The sequence below is a fragment of the Dicentrarchus labrax genome, unplaced genomic scaffold (assembly GCF_905237075.1).
Source record: "Dicentrarchus labrax unplaced genomic scaffold, dlabrax2021, whole genome shotgun sequence".
In the NCBI taxonomy this organism is placed as follows: domain Eukaryota; kingdom Metazoa; phylum Chordata; class Actinopteri; family Moronidae; genus Dicentrarchus; species Dicentrarchus labrax.
The window spans coordinates 8,733,007-8,749,254 of NW_026136710.1; the positions used below are offsets into that span (position 1 = coordinate 8,733,007).

The following is a 16,248-nucleotide window of genomic DNA, read 5'->3' on the forward strand; positions in this document are numbered from 1 at the left end:
TCTCTCTTTTTGCTATTCAGACAGATACATACAGTCTTTTCTGTGGCAACAACATGGTCAAGGTAACATCCTGCTGTCAATTAAATATGTCTGTATCTTTCTTTCATGTAATTTGTGTTTTTCTACATGTATGGTGTATTAATGGAGTGTATTAATCCTTTACATATTCAACATTATAAGTAGATATAAACTCACACATTAATGCATAAATAAGAGAGAGTGAGTCAGGAGCAGAATTTGGGAGGGCACAGGAGGGAGTGGGGGGTTAATGCTAGGAGACCTGACTATGTTTACAGCTCCCAGTAAGAGGAACCAGTGAAAGGATAAACACTGTTTTAGCCGAGCACAGCATGTTCTGATTGTCACAACGGGTTTTACAATATTTGTTCATACATACAGTAAAAAGTCACTAAGGCAGCAGCAAAATATGACCATGTGTTGTCCTGAGAAGAGGTGACTTTTATTGTTTTGCAGAGAGAACCAGGATCCCATAGGATATATATTTTTACACACAAACTGAATACACTTACAGCAAGGGCAGACTATGCTGGAGTACCTTAGGGCACAAACCAAAAAATGAATTGATTGATCAAGAAAATAATCACCAGATTAATCCATAATGAAAATAATCTTTAGTTACATTACTATACAAAATAGCACTACACAACCAAGTACAACAGTAAAATGCTGCTTATAAATAATGCATGATAAATGATGCCTACATGGAGTCCTTTAATTATAACACTTAAAGTAAATTATCCTGATAATACTTAGACACTTTAACTTAAGTAAAATGACTACCAATTGCCTTGTTTGTAATGGCAACAGTTGCCACCAAGGCTAATACATTATAAATGTTAAAGGTTCAGTGTGCAACATTTAGGAGGATCAAATACCAGAAATGGAATATGATATTCATAGGTATGTTTTCATTAGCGTATAATCACCTGAATATAGGAATCGTTGTGTTTTTGTTACCTTAGAATGAGCAGTTTTTATCTACAGAGCGGGTCCTTTTCTAAGGGGTCCACCATGTTTAATTGCCATAGAACGGACAAACCAAACACTGGCTCTAAGTAGGGCCTGTAACATTTTTTTCAGTTTCGCAACATCACGGCTATATGCCATTAAATAGGAAGATATACTTCCCCACTCGACCACTGCTCACTAGTTTTTTTGTCACTTAGACAGAAACTGCTTTAATTTCCTGGACAGTTACCTTAACCACAACAAGCACTAGATATGTAACCCAATCCCTTAGTGTAGCACACACACACACAGACACACACATATAAAATGTTATATTAAGTAATATTAAATAAATGGGCACCAAAAAAAAGTCAAACTGCATCACAAGATTATACATTGAACAACATTTAAGCTCCCAATCCTCCAGTCTGTTTTCAATTGAGACGCCTTTGAGGAACTTGATGTCAAACAAACTCGTCCACGTCCTGCATGTCTCAACCTCCTGGAAGTCTCCTGGAAACTGTGGCAACCCAAGTCGTGGGCGGGGCATTAAACCCCGCCCTCCTCAGGATCAGGAGCGCAGAGTGAATATTGCAACAGCGATTTCTTCGTTGTCGGGAAGCTGCCCGGGTCGGTTGGTAATGCATGTGCGCTTGTCTGATGTCATCCCGGTGAACCAGTTTGACAACTCGGTAAGTCCGCTCTTGTGGGAGCCGGCAGAAGACTCACCACGGCCAAGGCACAGAGGGAAAGACTGAAAACTCCTGTCAGCTGCTGGTAAGATGTGCATTTACTAATCAGAACAGAATCTTCAGAACTGGTTATGAATGAACCCAGAGGCGCTCCGTTTGACAGTGTTGCCAACATCACTTTATTGCATTCAGTAGCTAACTCTGAACGTTACAGATGTGTCATAAAGTGTTAATTATTGTACCAAACTGATGGAACATATTATTGTTATATATATAATTATAATTTGTTGCCTTTTGCTTGCATTTGTACTATATATATATATATGTGTGTGTGTGTGTGTGTGTGTGTGTGTGTGTGTGTAAATATGTCACAATATAAACAACAAAAGAAAGAAAATCAATCTTGTTTTTACAGTTAAATACCCAAACAGTACTGTTATTATTAATGATTGATTTCAGAGTTTGAGATAAATATAAAACGCATGGTAAGTTCATGAACATCTTTGTGAGTGATGGCAGGTTGTCAGAACATGTGAGTCATTTAAGTGATTTTGCCAAATTAAATCTGTCTAACTTGCACATACTTGTACTTCATTTAACCTACAGACAAGGTGTCAAGTTAAATTACAGGAGAAATACCAGTGAATGCTAGTTGAGATGATAAGTCACAACTTGCTGTACAACAACTTCACTCTGAGGATGTTGATACTGTATGTAATGGCTGGTGACTGGGAAGTGGAGTTGTAAAATGACTCCCACAATATGGAATTGTGTGTGTGTGTGTGTGTGTGTGTGTGTGTGTGTGTGTGTGTGTGATCTCTTCTTGTTTCGCTCTGGATGAAGACATATTCGCTGACTGACAGCTAAATGATCGGCAGGATATTTCCTTTTGCGTAGGAGGATGGTGATGCAGGGGAGTTATTTGTGTAATGGGATTTCTGTGTTCATGATCTGCTCCTCCTCCACATGCCTATTGGCCTTCGGTCAGGTTAGGAAGCGGTGAAAGAGGACATCAGCCTTTATAGCACCGAGCTGATCAACTCAATACTGAATTACAATTTTAGGTGCCTGCAGCTTACTGGCTCTTTCTATTAGTCAGTCCTGTACTGGGGCTTTATATAGACAGTGTTGGGAATTGCATGCTAGCTGTAATTATAGGTTGTACAGCCTGATAACACCTAAATAAGATTGTTTCAAAAAGTATTTTTAAAGCAGCGCATATCTTGTGTGACAACTAGATAACAAATATCTTCCAATATTTTATAAACTTATGGGTGTGATCAGATCTGAAAAGGTAGAGCTGGCTTTGGGTTTTTGTTACACCAACTGAAAACACAAACAACAAAGGCTCATTTGATATCAGAACATTCACTGTAATGTATGAAGTATTCTCTGTACAGGTCCCAGCCCATATCATATCACAGATATATTAAATCTGTTAGCATTGGCTTGAATAGAACCTGCAGGCTTTATTGAGCCTGACATTATATTAACATTTAGAACGTGGCAGCTTTGGTGGCAACTGTTGATATGACGCACAAGGCGATTGATACTAAAATAAGTGGTCACTCACGATAATAAATTCTCTTCTCTTATGACTAGTGCTGTTTTGTAAGGCAATTGCTCTCTAATGCACTCTCCATAATTTGTTTCAATTAAATGACGAAGGAAGTCTTGATTCTTCCTCTTGCCTTTTCACACACACATTAACAACATGGCAATTTCACTCGATATCTCAATTTTATAAAGGGCAAACCAGACGGAGGTCAGATGTTATTACGCCCACCATCAGATAGCCTGCAGCTGCAATTATAACTGGCAGAGCCACCTACGTCAAAAAGCTATCCCTCACATTTCCATCTCTGTCCGAAGATGTTCAATTGTTTCACCTTAAGAAACACACAATTACTGTGTCATCAGGCTTATATGTCACTTCCACAAATATTGCTTTGCTCTTCTAAACACAGAACCCATTATTACTATATACAGGCATTCTAGTTATTTCCCTTATCTTACCAGCCTATTTCCTGCTACGGCCAATGCGTGAGTGCTTCAATAACACAGAAGGGCACAGGATATAGGCTGGCCAAGTCAACAGAGAAGTACAGCTTTACAGGCAACACATTCACAGTATAAAATGTCGCAGTTACTACCAGACCTTCTAGCCCATACCTAGGGGGATCTGCGTGCAAAGTCCCCCAAGGAGATTTTGTTTTTCACAGTTACGGCAACTATATGCACTTTTTTTTTAAAGCTTTTTAATCTAAAAATCTATGTGATTTTGCTAAAAAATCATCCTGTAGAGCCTCCATCCTATTTTGTGTTCTCTAGCTGTCTTGAAATCATAACACAAATAATGTTGAGGATGCCTAATTTTCACTCCTGCCGCCTAAAAAGAAGTTTAGTAGTAAGGTAGCTTAAGAATTTGGCACAAACAGAATGACTCACCTTGAAACCTATATTTGATAAATTATGCTGGAGTAGAGTTTGCATTATGAATGTTTAGCTTTGTTATGTTTGTTGGTCCAGTACCTCATAAGCTAGCTACTTTTTAACTGAGGTGACTCTCCCCCTCCAGTATCTTCATGTATGTGGGCACTTGCGCATAGCTGTTATTGCATGTAAGTAGCCTATTTCTACACTGTTACACTTTTAGCTTAGTTTCTGTTTATCTTGACCCCTGCCTGTACAGTGAATGATACATTAACCTATGTTTATGAAGTGAAATAACATTTATAAAAATGAAGTATGTCAGAGAAATACATCTGAACATATTGATTGGTATTAAACTGGGATTTTTATCATACTACTCCTAGCTTGTGTCAGTCTACAGTATCCATTTTAAATAAGTGTACAAATATTAACTGAAGTAGTAAACCCTACTAAAATATGCATTGTCATTGAACTGACATTTCAATCAGTGCAGCTTCACCAGTTGTATGACTAAAAGTTAGTCCTGAGGGAGGCAATAGATCAAAAACCATGGGTGTCATTAAAACCAAGTGTTCATCTCACTTGGGAGGAGTTTTATCGTCTTGAAATTTACTCAACAACTTAAAGTTCTACATCTTGTTTTCTGTTGCCCTATGCATTTGATCACCCACATCAGGGGGAAAAAATAGTTCCTAGAAAGCCGTTGGTGCGGGTGTTCAAACCGGTTTTTACAGTGCCTGGAAGTGTTTTTTTGTTCCAGTCTGAGCAGGAGTACAGTTCAAAGATAGTGTGACGTGAGTGATTCCCAGAATCTGTTTTATACATTTCTTCCCACCAACTGCACACCAAGTCTTGGCCAGATTTACATATTGTAATATATAATATCAATATTTTCTAATAAGAGGACAGATTAGAGGATCAATGAGATGCATCGGTGTCATGTCAAACCTGTTGATCTACTTTATGAAAACACTGCGCAGTACACTCAGTTCTTGAAGGTCAGAAGAGACTATCACTGTTTCCATGTCTATTTACTGAAGCTTTAAAATGCGATATTGGCGGCAGTGTAGTACTTGTGCCCTCATGAAAGGGAATTGTTATTTTGATTTAGTATGTAAACAGCCCCATTTGCTCATTTGATTTTAGCTTGTAAAAAATTAAGTTAATGTAAAACTGAAATGCGTGACTGTGCAGTAAATCATTAAGGATATGTTGTGTACTTTGTGCACTTCCAGAAGAGAGAACCAGGTTCTTAGAAACAGGCTCTGTTGTACCTCTGCTGCTGTGGTGCTCAGCTGTATCTGTCCGGTGCTCTTGAGAATTCTGTGACTCTGTATGAGAAAGATACATTCCTTATTCAACACCTTTGCAAAGCACCTTTGGGCTGTTGTACTACCATGCCCAAAGGGATCATCTTGCTTTACTGCTCACATTTTTACCTCAACATGTCATTTGACACGTCCTCTCCTCACCTTTTGTAATTGAGAGGCCACTGACGAACACGAATCGTAAATGATTCATACCCACTAGTGTGAATTTAGGTCTTAGCCTGACGATGACGTGACTGGCTAATTTAACTCTATGTACTGGGGGAGCAGTGGGCTAGAAAGAAATCTTAAAGTTTATTTCCTTTCATGATCATAAATATGAAGGGATAAAAAGTATAATTAACAAATAAGAGAAGGGGGCAAGTGCTCCCGAAGTAAAACTTGCATAAAAAGATGTATTAAAATAGAAAATGTGCTTAGAATCAATATAATATACTTAAAATTTAACATTCAGACCAATATTATCTGTGAGGGAAGAGCTTTGCGCTGTCAGCCTGCACTTTCCCAGCTTAGCAGCTTATTCAGTTTGGGCTACTGCTTACGTAAGAAGGCTATATGCAGCAGGAGGCTAATCCAGTGCCTTGACCTTAATGCCAATTATCAGATCATGGTGATGTTATTGAAATGAAGGCACCATAAAGAAGAGTTGACAACTCTCACTTGCTGAAAGTTTTCACGATAATAGGGATATCAAGGAGGTTTTTTTTATGAATTATACGGTTTGAATATAATTTAAGTTAGCATATCACTAGACATAATATTACAACACATGTCTAGGCAGCCTCACCAGGATCACATCTTGTGAAATGCATGTGCTGTCAAGTCAACAAAATACTTGGCAGAAATTCAAAAGCACTCAGTAAGTGAGTAGTCTTTGCAAGTTGAAAGGAGTTCTTTAATTCTTAGAAATACTACATACATTCCTGATTTCATTTTTCTGTTTTCACCTAAAGTGTGTAGGAAAAAAAGCATAGCCAGCAGAGAGCCTTGCTATATGGCTGATGTAACCGTTTTTTAGACACAAATTAAAGAGTTTTTAAAGTTAAGTTTTTTTCTGAGGGAGTAGTAATTAAAGTAGTAACTCTAAGCCAGGGAGTTAGTAGTAACTACCTTAAATAAAGATATACAGTCACATAATAGTCTTTGACTGCAAGCTTCTGTTTGTTAAACATTATTTACGTTCCATTTCCTATAGCCTGTACCTTCAGGCCTTTTTTTCGTTGCATGGAAATTAGAATCAAATTGGGTTTTGCATCCCTCATTATTTGTTTGGCAAAATGTTTTTTTGAGAGTCTAATGCTTTGGAGGTGTATAATAACACTTAGTAAGATTTAGACTAAATTCCTTTTCATTCAAGAACTTTTGTTGACCATTCTGAGAACGTGAACATGCATATGTCAAATCCTCAACTGACAGCAACAACTCATGGCCGGTAACTGGAAGAAAGTGAGAGAAAATGTGAGGGGAAGTGCAAAATCAGCACTCTTCACTGTAGCAACATCAGCTGTCCCGTCTTATTTAACTCATCTCCCCTCCTCTTATTCTCTCTCATCTGCACATGGCTAGGGAATGCAGAAGTCATGCGTACAGCAGCGAGGCGAACCAGCCTGTGTCTGTGTTGTAGAGGCAAAAGCCTGAACTCAGGTTATGCAATCAGTTACATGCCAGCTGGTGGAGGTAGACAGACACAGAGAGGAGGTTTTTTAATCCTTAGTTAAACAGCATACATTCTCTGTAGAAGATCTTTTTTTTCTTTCAGTTCATCACGTTTACCATTCTGTTGTCAGATTTTGTATTATTTTTTATACGTATCATGGTTGTTTAGGGCATGGCTGTTCTGTAAGTCAAAGTTTCCCTCCAGACATGTATTACAACATACACAGTAGAAATAGTCAGCTTGGAACAGTAATGTATGTCTGATGTGTATTTTCTACAACAACAAAAAAGGTATAATTTCGCTTTAAAATCATTTAAAACATCTACTCTTTCTACCTTACTAAAATTCCAGAATATATGAAAATGCAAATTGTTCTCATTTCTAAAATTTTCCAGCTGGACACAAGATGCCTCCTGCTCCACTGTAAAGTCTGTTTTGTTAAGTTGGATCCTGGACCAGGATTGACCTCCAAACTATTTGTGGAGTCACAAATCATGCTTGTAGGCACAGAGAAAATTTCTACTTTCTGCAAAGGTGTAAACATCCTATTAGTGTCAAACTCTGCAGATACATCATTCTGCACAGTAGGAACAAGAAGAAGAACAGATCTTTGACTGAAGGGGGAATTTAAGACAAACATCTGTCTTCTCCTCAGCAGTATCCAGTAATTGCTGACTAATTCTAAACTGTTCATACATTTACTATGTTGTCTCTTCCTAATTATCTTTAAATTCATTTTAATATTGCACTTTTGACAGTATGAAAACATCTCAGCTTCAGCTTTCTTTGTCATGCAGGCATGTTGTGACTTACACCAAGACGAGCAGTTGTGCTGGCAGGCGGACAGCATCAAACATTGCAGGCCATGTGATTTGTCAAGAGCACAGATCAGATATATCCCCCTTACACCTTTCTCTGTTTCTTTCTCCACCCAACAGCAGAAGCTTTGTGGTGCCATAATGAAGAAAGTTGTGGAAGTTTTCCTGCTGTTCTTGCTGCTAGTCTTCACGCCACATGCAAAGGGAACCGGTAAGTGTTTGGATGAAGCCACCCTTGTAACATAGTCATTGGTAATTGGTAGTGTTTGGTAATTGGTTAAGACATCTGAGAGGTGTCAGTTTTAGGTAGGCCATAAAAGTAAGTAAAAGTGTTATTTATTTGTGGATATTATTGTGGGATATTATCATTCACAATTCACATCTCTTGTCTGTTTTTTGTTTTTTTGTTACATAATACATACTGTTTAGTGTGTAATGTATTTGCTTTCATTCCCCTTTTTGCCGGTCTGTCTTTAGGCAACAGCCCGCCAGGGAAGCCCACACTGAACAGATGTCGTTCCCCTGAAAAAGAGACCTTCACCTGCTGGTGGGAGCCAGGCTCTGATGGGGGACTGCCCACCACCTTCGCCCTGTATTATCGCAAAGAAACGTGAGTGCCTTCAAGTTTCATGGAGTAGCACATTCACCTCATTTTGTGTAATTTTGTTTAATTCTGATTGGTGCTCACACTGAGGAACAGAAAAGTGACAAAGATTATTAGCAGGATACAGGAGCTGGTTTGATTTACAGTATAAGTCAACAGAAGATGAGGGTGTCACATCAATGTACATGAGAGGTAGGAATATAGAGTTTAACATCAGTACAGCAATTGCAACAAACACTACTAGACGTCTTTACATTCTCAAGGTTGGCACAGTCGTCAGTGAGCGTCCTACCTGGTGGTTTCGCGGCACCGAGGGCAGCAGACAGGTCTAAGAGGATAAAGATTGCAGAGACTCAGGTCGGGCCAGTGGCTATGGATTTTAAAATTGTGCGAGGTTGATAAGGAACAGACACAGATGCAGAGAAGGAGAGGAATGACTGGAATATTTCTGTTCCCCTACAACGTTTCATTCACTGTATTAGCAAGGTTGCATGTAGTTGACAAGAATGGAAGTGAGAGTGGCAGGGCAGATATTAATTCTTGACATACAAACTTTGGAAACAGTTTTCAGCATTTTTAGGTGAATGCTGCGGGAAAAATGTAATTTGGGACATGTACTTATATATACATATACTTTAATGTATGTTTTAAAGAAGTAGTTCAACATTTTCACAAATACGCTTATTTGTTTTCTTGCTGAAACTACTCTTATGTCTGTCCATTAAATATGAAGCTTCAGGCAGTAGTCTGTTAGCTTAGCTTAGCATATTTGTCCTTGCTGGACAACAAATTCACTTTAGTTAGCAACCATTTTGACATGGCTGTGTATATAGGCAACTTCCAAAGTTATTGCCGTCCTCCGTGACAGAATTAAAAACCAGATGTTACATATCTCCCTCACACAAGAAAGAAAACACTGACAATCTGGACACTGCCATGGTAATAATTAATAAATAACATAAATAATATACACAAAATAATTCTATTTTATATATTTTATATCATTTTTATAAGCAACACATTCTGTTACACTGTTTGCTTGTTTTTCCTGTGCTGTGAGGAAGCTGCTGTCTGTCTGCCATGTAAATGGAGCATTGATTTTCTGTTTTCTGAGAGTCAGGGTGCTGCTGTTGTGCTAAATAGAACAGAGGCTTAATTAGTGTCCTTAGTAATCCCTGTGATTGCCCTACCGTTTCATGTCAAAATGGCTCCTGTGAAAAAGGTCTAACATGAGTCAAAGCACCAAAGCAGCAGTATATCCACTGCCATTGGCATGAGGAGGTTCTAGATACCCCATGGCCAGTTGTTCTACACAGCAAGAAGCTTCACCACTAATGCATGCAGAATCGTGTTTCCGAGATCTGCCTCACACTGAACAGGTGCTTTGACCAATCAGCACCAGACGCTGCTACAGTAACAAAGACACACACCCCTGCTTTCTAAACATAAACACTCCCAGTTGTGTTCATTAAAGCACCCAGGTCTACTGGGTGGCCAAGCGCTCATACGCAATACCTCAGCTGAGTCATTTTCAATGCCCTCTTGAAAACAATACAACCTAGAGACGAGGCAAACCTGCAGTAGGAAAAATAGAGCTTCTGACAGTGACAAGAAAAAGACAATGCAAAGCCAACAGTAAACAAGGTGAAGGCATAACAGGAAAGCACAGAACGAGTACAGATAACAAATGGGCTAATTGAGAGTGTACGAAACAGGAAATAAATGACTCGTATTATCCTTTAAGCACAGTAGTCCACTGATCTCTTTTGTTGTAGTTAATGCCGAGAGCCTCTTCTTCTATTTCTGTCTACAGTTCAGGAAAAAAAAGCCACATTTATCTTGCAATAAGCCTTGCTTCCTGTTTGTCTCATCTTGCAGTTAAAGGTAGCATGAAGAGACCGTGCTGTTCTATTCGGAAATGTTGCAGACACAAACATGCAATCACATGCTTGTTCCCCTGCCTCTCTTGCAGCTCTGAGACGGTGTACGAGTGTCCCGACTACCACACAGCTGGAAAGAACTCCTGCTTCTTTAACAAGAACGACACGTCCATCTGGGTTAACTACAACATCACTGTGGTGGCCACCAACGCACTGGGCAGCACCTTCTCCGACCCTGTGGACATAGATGTGGTTTACATTGGTGAGGGAATGTGTGCTTTTTTTTTTTATTTGGGTCGTATCTGTTCTTGTGTGTGAATGTGATGTTCAAGGCACAATTTCCCCATGAGGATTAAAAACAGTGTATTTTAATGCATACTCACACAGCTGCTCAACGGCACACTGGGTTACACTGGGGCTAATGCTCTCTGAGTGTATTAACCCCCCCTCCAGCTGTAACTGCGCACTGAAGGTCACCATTTTAAAGCAGGGAAATTAAAAACAGTATTTTTTCAGCCTGCCGAATAAAGGTTGATTATGATCAAACCAAATATAAGAGAAAGTGAATTAAAAGATATTTTTCTTATTGTCCACAGATCCTGTAAAAAGAACAAAATGAGCTACAATTACTAGAACAAGTATTGTCTGTGTATCCAAAGACTAATACATCTTATTCCTCTATGCCACACTGTTGCTGACTTGTTCAAAATAGACACAAGTTTAGTTTGAGTCAATCCCACACACACACAACACAATCCTGCCGGCTCACTAGAGAACCAAATACGTATTAATCCATGGCTGAAAATAGTCCCCAACAACTGCACTATTTTCTCCTCTTTAAGTGACATTTTCTAAAATCTCCAGTGCTCTGCTGTTACATACAAAAATATCTTTTTGACCTGTTTTAAAAGTAGAGAACAAATGGGGCTTTGGGATGAAAGCCACAGAGTAGGGAAGTTTCAAAAGTATTGCGAGATAAATACACGCTGGTTTTGGTCTTTTCATGGGATTTGTTGGCAATAAGAATTTAGAACAATTCCAGCCTTTTCTTTTCATCTGATCAAATATTAACACTGGGCAGACCTAACTTTACATTATGTAACAATATATAAATATTGTATGAGGTATGGAATTAGTCCCTTTCTGTCATGCTGCTAAATACAAAAGCATGTTGTTTTGTTTATGAAATATCCAAAAGGGAGTGTAAAGCCACAGAATTAAAAGATTTTAAATAGTCACCTTGCCCTTATGGCTGCTTATCTGAAAGTTCTCCTGCTTTCTCTTGTCTTCAAGCAGTATCTTTGCTCATGACGTCTTTTTCTTACTTAAGTGTCAACTATGTGTCTCCAAGAAGAACTTCTAAACATTAACATTTATCTTAACCACTACAAATATTTGGAAGGAATCTGCTGCAGTGACAGTGTTCATCCGCTGGAGGTGCCTATTCATTTACTATTACTTAGAGGAATAGACATGGACACACACTACTGTGTATCGGCAACCTGCAGTGGTTTAGCCTGATGTTTTGCACAGTCATAGTGGCTCCTATTGTGTTACTGTGTTATAGACATTATTATCCACTTAAACTTGTTTTTCTCCTTCCTGCTTCTCAACCACACACACACCTTTTCTCATTCACATTTTCTCTGTCCCTCTTCAGTCAAGCCTAATCCTCCAGAGAGGGTAACAGTGATTGTATTGGAGGACAAGAGCTGGCCCTTCCTCCGTGTGTCATGGGAACCACCACATAAGGCTGACACCCGCTCCGGTTGGATCACTCTCGTCTACCAGATCCGTGTCAAGTTGGAGCAGGAAAAGGACTGGGAGGTATGTAACACGTTACTCATACAAAGGGAATGGCCTGGTGGTAGTCATTGAATAATGCCTAGGGTGCTGTCCCGCAGATGACTTTAACCTCTGATCTCTTAGAGATATTGACAGGATGGTACATTTTCACCGCAGGATATTTCTGTCTTATTTTGTATACCATTCAATGTTTGTTAATCTGTATGTTCAGAACTGCTCATGTTGTATGAATTGTGTGTTGTATTTACAGACGCACCATGCCGGCCAGCAGAAGATGTTTAATGTTTTCAGCCTGAGGTCAGGTGGTACATACCTTGTTCAGGTGCGCTGCAAGCCCGATCATGGCTTTTGGAGTGAATGGAGTTCCACTTCCTACGTCAAAGTTCCTGACTGTAAGACATCTACCAACTACTTATCTACACTATACAGCAAAGACAGTACATACATATACATATATACATATACATATATACATATATTTTTTTTTACCATAAAATATAATGCATATATTAGAAGAATAGTTTTGGGAAATATTCAAAATCATCACCACTCTCATATCAGTCTGTTAAATATGACGCTACAGCCAGGAGGGGTTTTGTATAATATTGATCAACACAGGAATAAAATGATAATAAGACAGTACACGGTTGTATGCTATGTTGAAGCACTCACGTCGTCATGTTGTGTCTTACAGATTTCCATCGTGAGAAGTCAGTGTGGATCCTTATTATGGTCTTTTCTGCCTTCATCTTCCTCATCCTCACATGGTTGCTACACATGAACAGCCACAGGTGATCATGAATTCCTTGTGCAAATTGTTTGGCAAATGTTTACTTGTTTTTTATTATTGTTATAAGCACACGTTATATGTGCAGAGGCCTAGAGCAGCTACAGTTTTCACACTTGCCTAAAGATCACAACTTAATCTAATTTTGACTATTTTCTTTGAAATCATGACATAACTGTCCCATTACCTTTATTGTGTTAAGCACAGACATATTTCACTCTCTTAATGAAATGTTAGTAAGGAATAGAAAAGTCTGACTATAACTTCACTGTCATTGGGAAAATTTTGAATTTGCAATGTATAGATAATGGGGATAATTATGCATTCAAATATTTACTTAAGATTTCAAGGTTTTAGAACATCTCAAAAAATTAAAATTTTTATATTTTTTTTTTTTAACAATTATTGTAATAGTATTTTTTTAACATTAATGGCAACTAAATTATTATTATTTTATTTTATATATTTTTGGGGGGGCTTTTGATAATTCAAGATTTTCAAAAAATGGAAACACTTAATAGTTAGCCTTATTATCAACAAGAAGACAAGAATTTTATTATGTTATGATATTTATTGATTTTCATCTGCTGCTCAAAAACACTGACATCGATTTTCTGTTTTTTTCATGTGTGAAGTTTGAAGCATTGCATTCTGCCACCAGTCCCTGGTCCTAAAATCAAAGGATTTGATAACCAGCTTCTTAAGGTAAAGCAGCAACATCTGGAACAACGTTTTGATTTATACAATCACCCTCGAAAACTGGTGCCAATAATCATATTTAAATCAGAAAAAACACTGATTGTATCACCACTACAACTGAATTTTCCTCTCTTTGTGTCTAGAATGGCAAGTCTGAGGAGCTCTTCAGTGCACTGGTGGTGTCTGATTTCCCCCCAACCACGTCATATAACTATGAGGACTTGCTGGTGGAGTATTTAGAGGTGAATGTTCCCGAAGAGCAGGAGCTGATGCTGGAGGAAAACAAGGATCTACATGATGGTTGCCTCAAATCTGAGTGCTCCACATCTGACAGTGACTCTGGCCGGGGCAGCTGTGACAGCCACACTCTGCTTATGGATAAGTGTGGAGAGGCAAAAGAGGAAGAGAGGCAAACAGATCAGGAAAGAATGGGGACAGAGGCAGAAGACATGGTTAGCCCTGACATGTCCAGTGGGAGGGTGAAGACGTGGCCTTCTGTGTTTTCTCCGCTGCCCCAGTACAGCTCAAACACACTGGACGAACAGAGCTCACTTGAGATGGCCAAACAGCACTACCTCTCCGACAGCCAGTTCCTCCCAAGCTCCACATCCTCCTACCTCACCCAGCCTGGTCACGGCACCAAGGAGGCTCTCGGGCCGAGCTACTGGGAGTTCTGTTTGAGCAACAAGCAGCCTCATCTGCTCCATCCCCAGACACAGGCCCGCCAGCAACTCCAGGCCCACAGTGATGTCGACATATCCAGCATCGGCCGCAAACAGGCACCTGCTGGTCTGCAGTCGCCCCTTCTCCGGCCCACTGAGTACGTGGAAGTCCAGAGGGTCAATGAGGAGGATATGGTGCATCTCCAGCCCGTTGTGTCAGGCTGTGGCCAAAACAATTGCAGTCCCCAGATGCCGCAGGGGGAGGACTACAGCAAGGTGAAGGGGGTGGACAGTGACAATGTGCTGCTGCTTCAGAGAAATATGATGGAAGAAGACAGGTGTCCTTGTGAGCACCAGGAGACGAACGGAGTGAAAGAAAACTGCTACACGTCGTCCACAGTTACCACTACACAGAAGCCTACAGCCATGCCGGTACAGGATGAAATGGTCCTGGGAATGAATGGTTATGTTGACACTGCCACCATGTGCATACTGCCCACTTACTAGGTGACCCATAGGCACAACTGGAAGGTCTGGGACATTGCAAGGCCTGTTTTAGGCAAAGACTGGGACAAAAAAACACTAACACTGGGTGACTACATTAAAAATAGTTGCAAAGACTTTATTTTTTGCTGTTACAGAATTACCATTAGCCTATTTGTTTTTCATTTCATTTCATTATGTAAGATATCTGTTCGCTGCAGTGAAAATCCAAAACAATTTGATTGAGTGATCTGATGAATAATCTTCAATCAACTTTATACAAAATATTATTGGTTGTATAAATGGTACTTTATGCTGTCATTGATCACAAATCTTTTTCTCTGTCATCAACTTTTATATTGAAATATACTGATGTATACTGGTGTAACATCATCTGTTAAAATTATGAATCCATTTTTATATGTCCGTATTTTCTCTGCTCCCTGTAGAACACTACGTCTTAAAGCCATAAGTGCAGGAAGCCCCTCCTGCTGGCCAGTGTGAAACAATCACTCGATTTTACCTTTTTAAATAAATAGAAAATCATGAATAAATCATCATTATTATTATTATCTTGGCAGTTTCTGTTCAGGTGCTTGTGGATGCACAATTCTGCTGTGATCCCAGTATGAAAATCGGATAAACATATGTATGATTTCCTTAGTATTCTGATATGACTGCTTGCCTTCACCTCTGCTAAATGATTAGAGGAGCCGCTAAACACAACGCGCCAAAACAAATGAATGATGCAGAAAGTAACCTGAAATAATAAATGTCTTCACTTTAAACCAACTAAAAATAGGCTCTATGGGGAAAGGGGATAAAAGGACAGAGAATTAAGTAGGCGGAGTGAGACTGCATGTTTTTGTACATCCCAAGGATGCACAAACAACTCGGCTGTACAAAGTACTGGCAGGGGCTCAATCAGAGGAAAGATAGAATATAGATAGAGAGAAATTTTCATTCAGAGATTGTTTTATGTATATCAATTTATTTGTATAGACATATCTTAATTACTGCTTTGATTGGTTAAGTGGTAAACTAAAGATTTTAAAGTTATTTCTACGAAGAGTTATGTTTTGGGATGGGAAAATAGGTGAACCATGACAACACTATTTAAGTGACTGTCTCTGTTGTTTAACAGTGATAAATTGCTGTGTTTTGCCATTTCTTTTGTTTTGCATGCATGTGTACCTATGTATAGCTTCATAAACAATCAGCCGTCCATATACAAAATGAAATTTGAAACAGCAATCAAATCTAAAAAATAATGCTTATAATAAATTCATAATATACAGTAATGGGATGGTCTCTGATCTTTATTTTGTGTCAGCTAGTTTACTGATAATTGCATGCTTGTTATTATTACACGTGTGTTATTATCAATCAATCAAAAAATCAGTGTACATGTAAAAAAGGAAATTATCTTC

General features: G+C 39.0%; 1 protein-coding gene across 1 annotated transcript; it reads left to right on the forward strand.

Moving 5' to 3' along the window:
- Window positions 1-1,578: 1,578 nt before the first annotated feature.
- Window positions 1,579-16,119, forward strand: prlra (prolactin receptor a). Its single transcript, XM_051412235.1, has 9 exons — window positions 1,579-1,746; window positions 8,018-8,108; window positions 8,375-8,507; window positions 10,474-10,643; window positions 12,042-12,208; window positions 12,438-12,579; window positions 12,882-12,978; window positions 13,610-13,679; window positions 13,817-16,119. The coding sequence occupies exons 2-9, from the start codon at window positions 8,039-8,041 to the stop codon at window positions 14,840-14,842; spliced, it is 1,875 nt and encodes a 624-aa protein (XP_051268195.1). The 5' UTR covers window positions 1,579-1,746; window positions 8,018-8,038; the 3' UTR covers window positions 14,843-16,119.
- The last annotated feature ends 129 nt before the right edge of the window (window positions 16,120-16,248 follow it).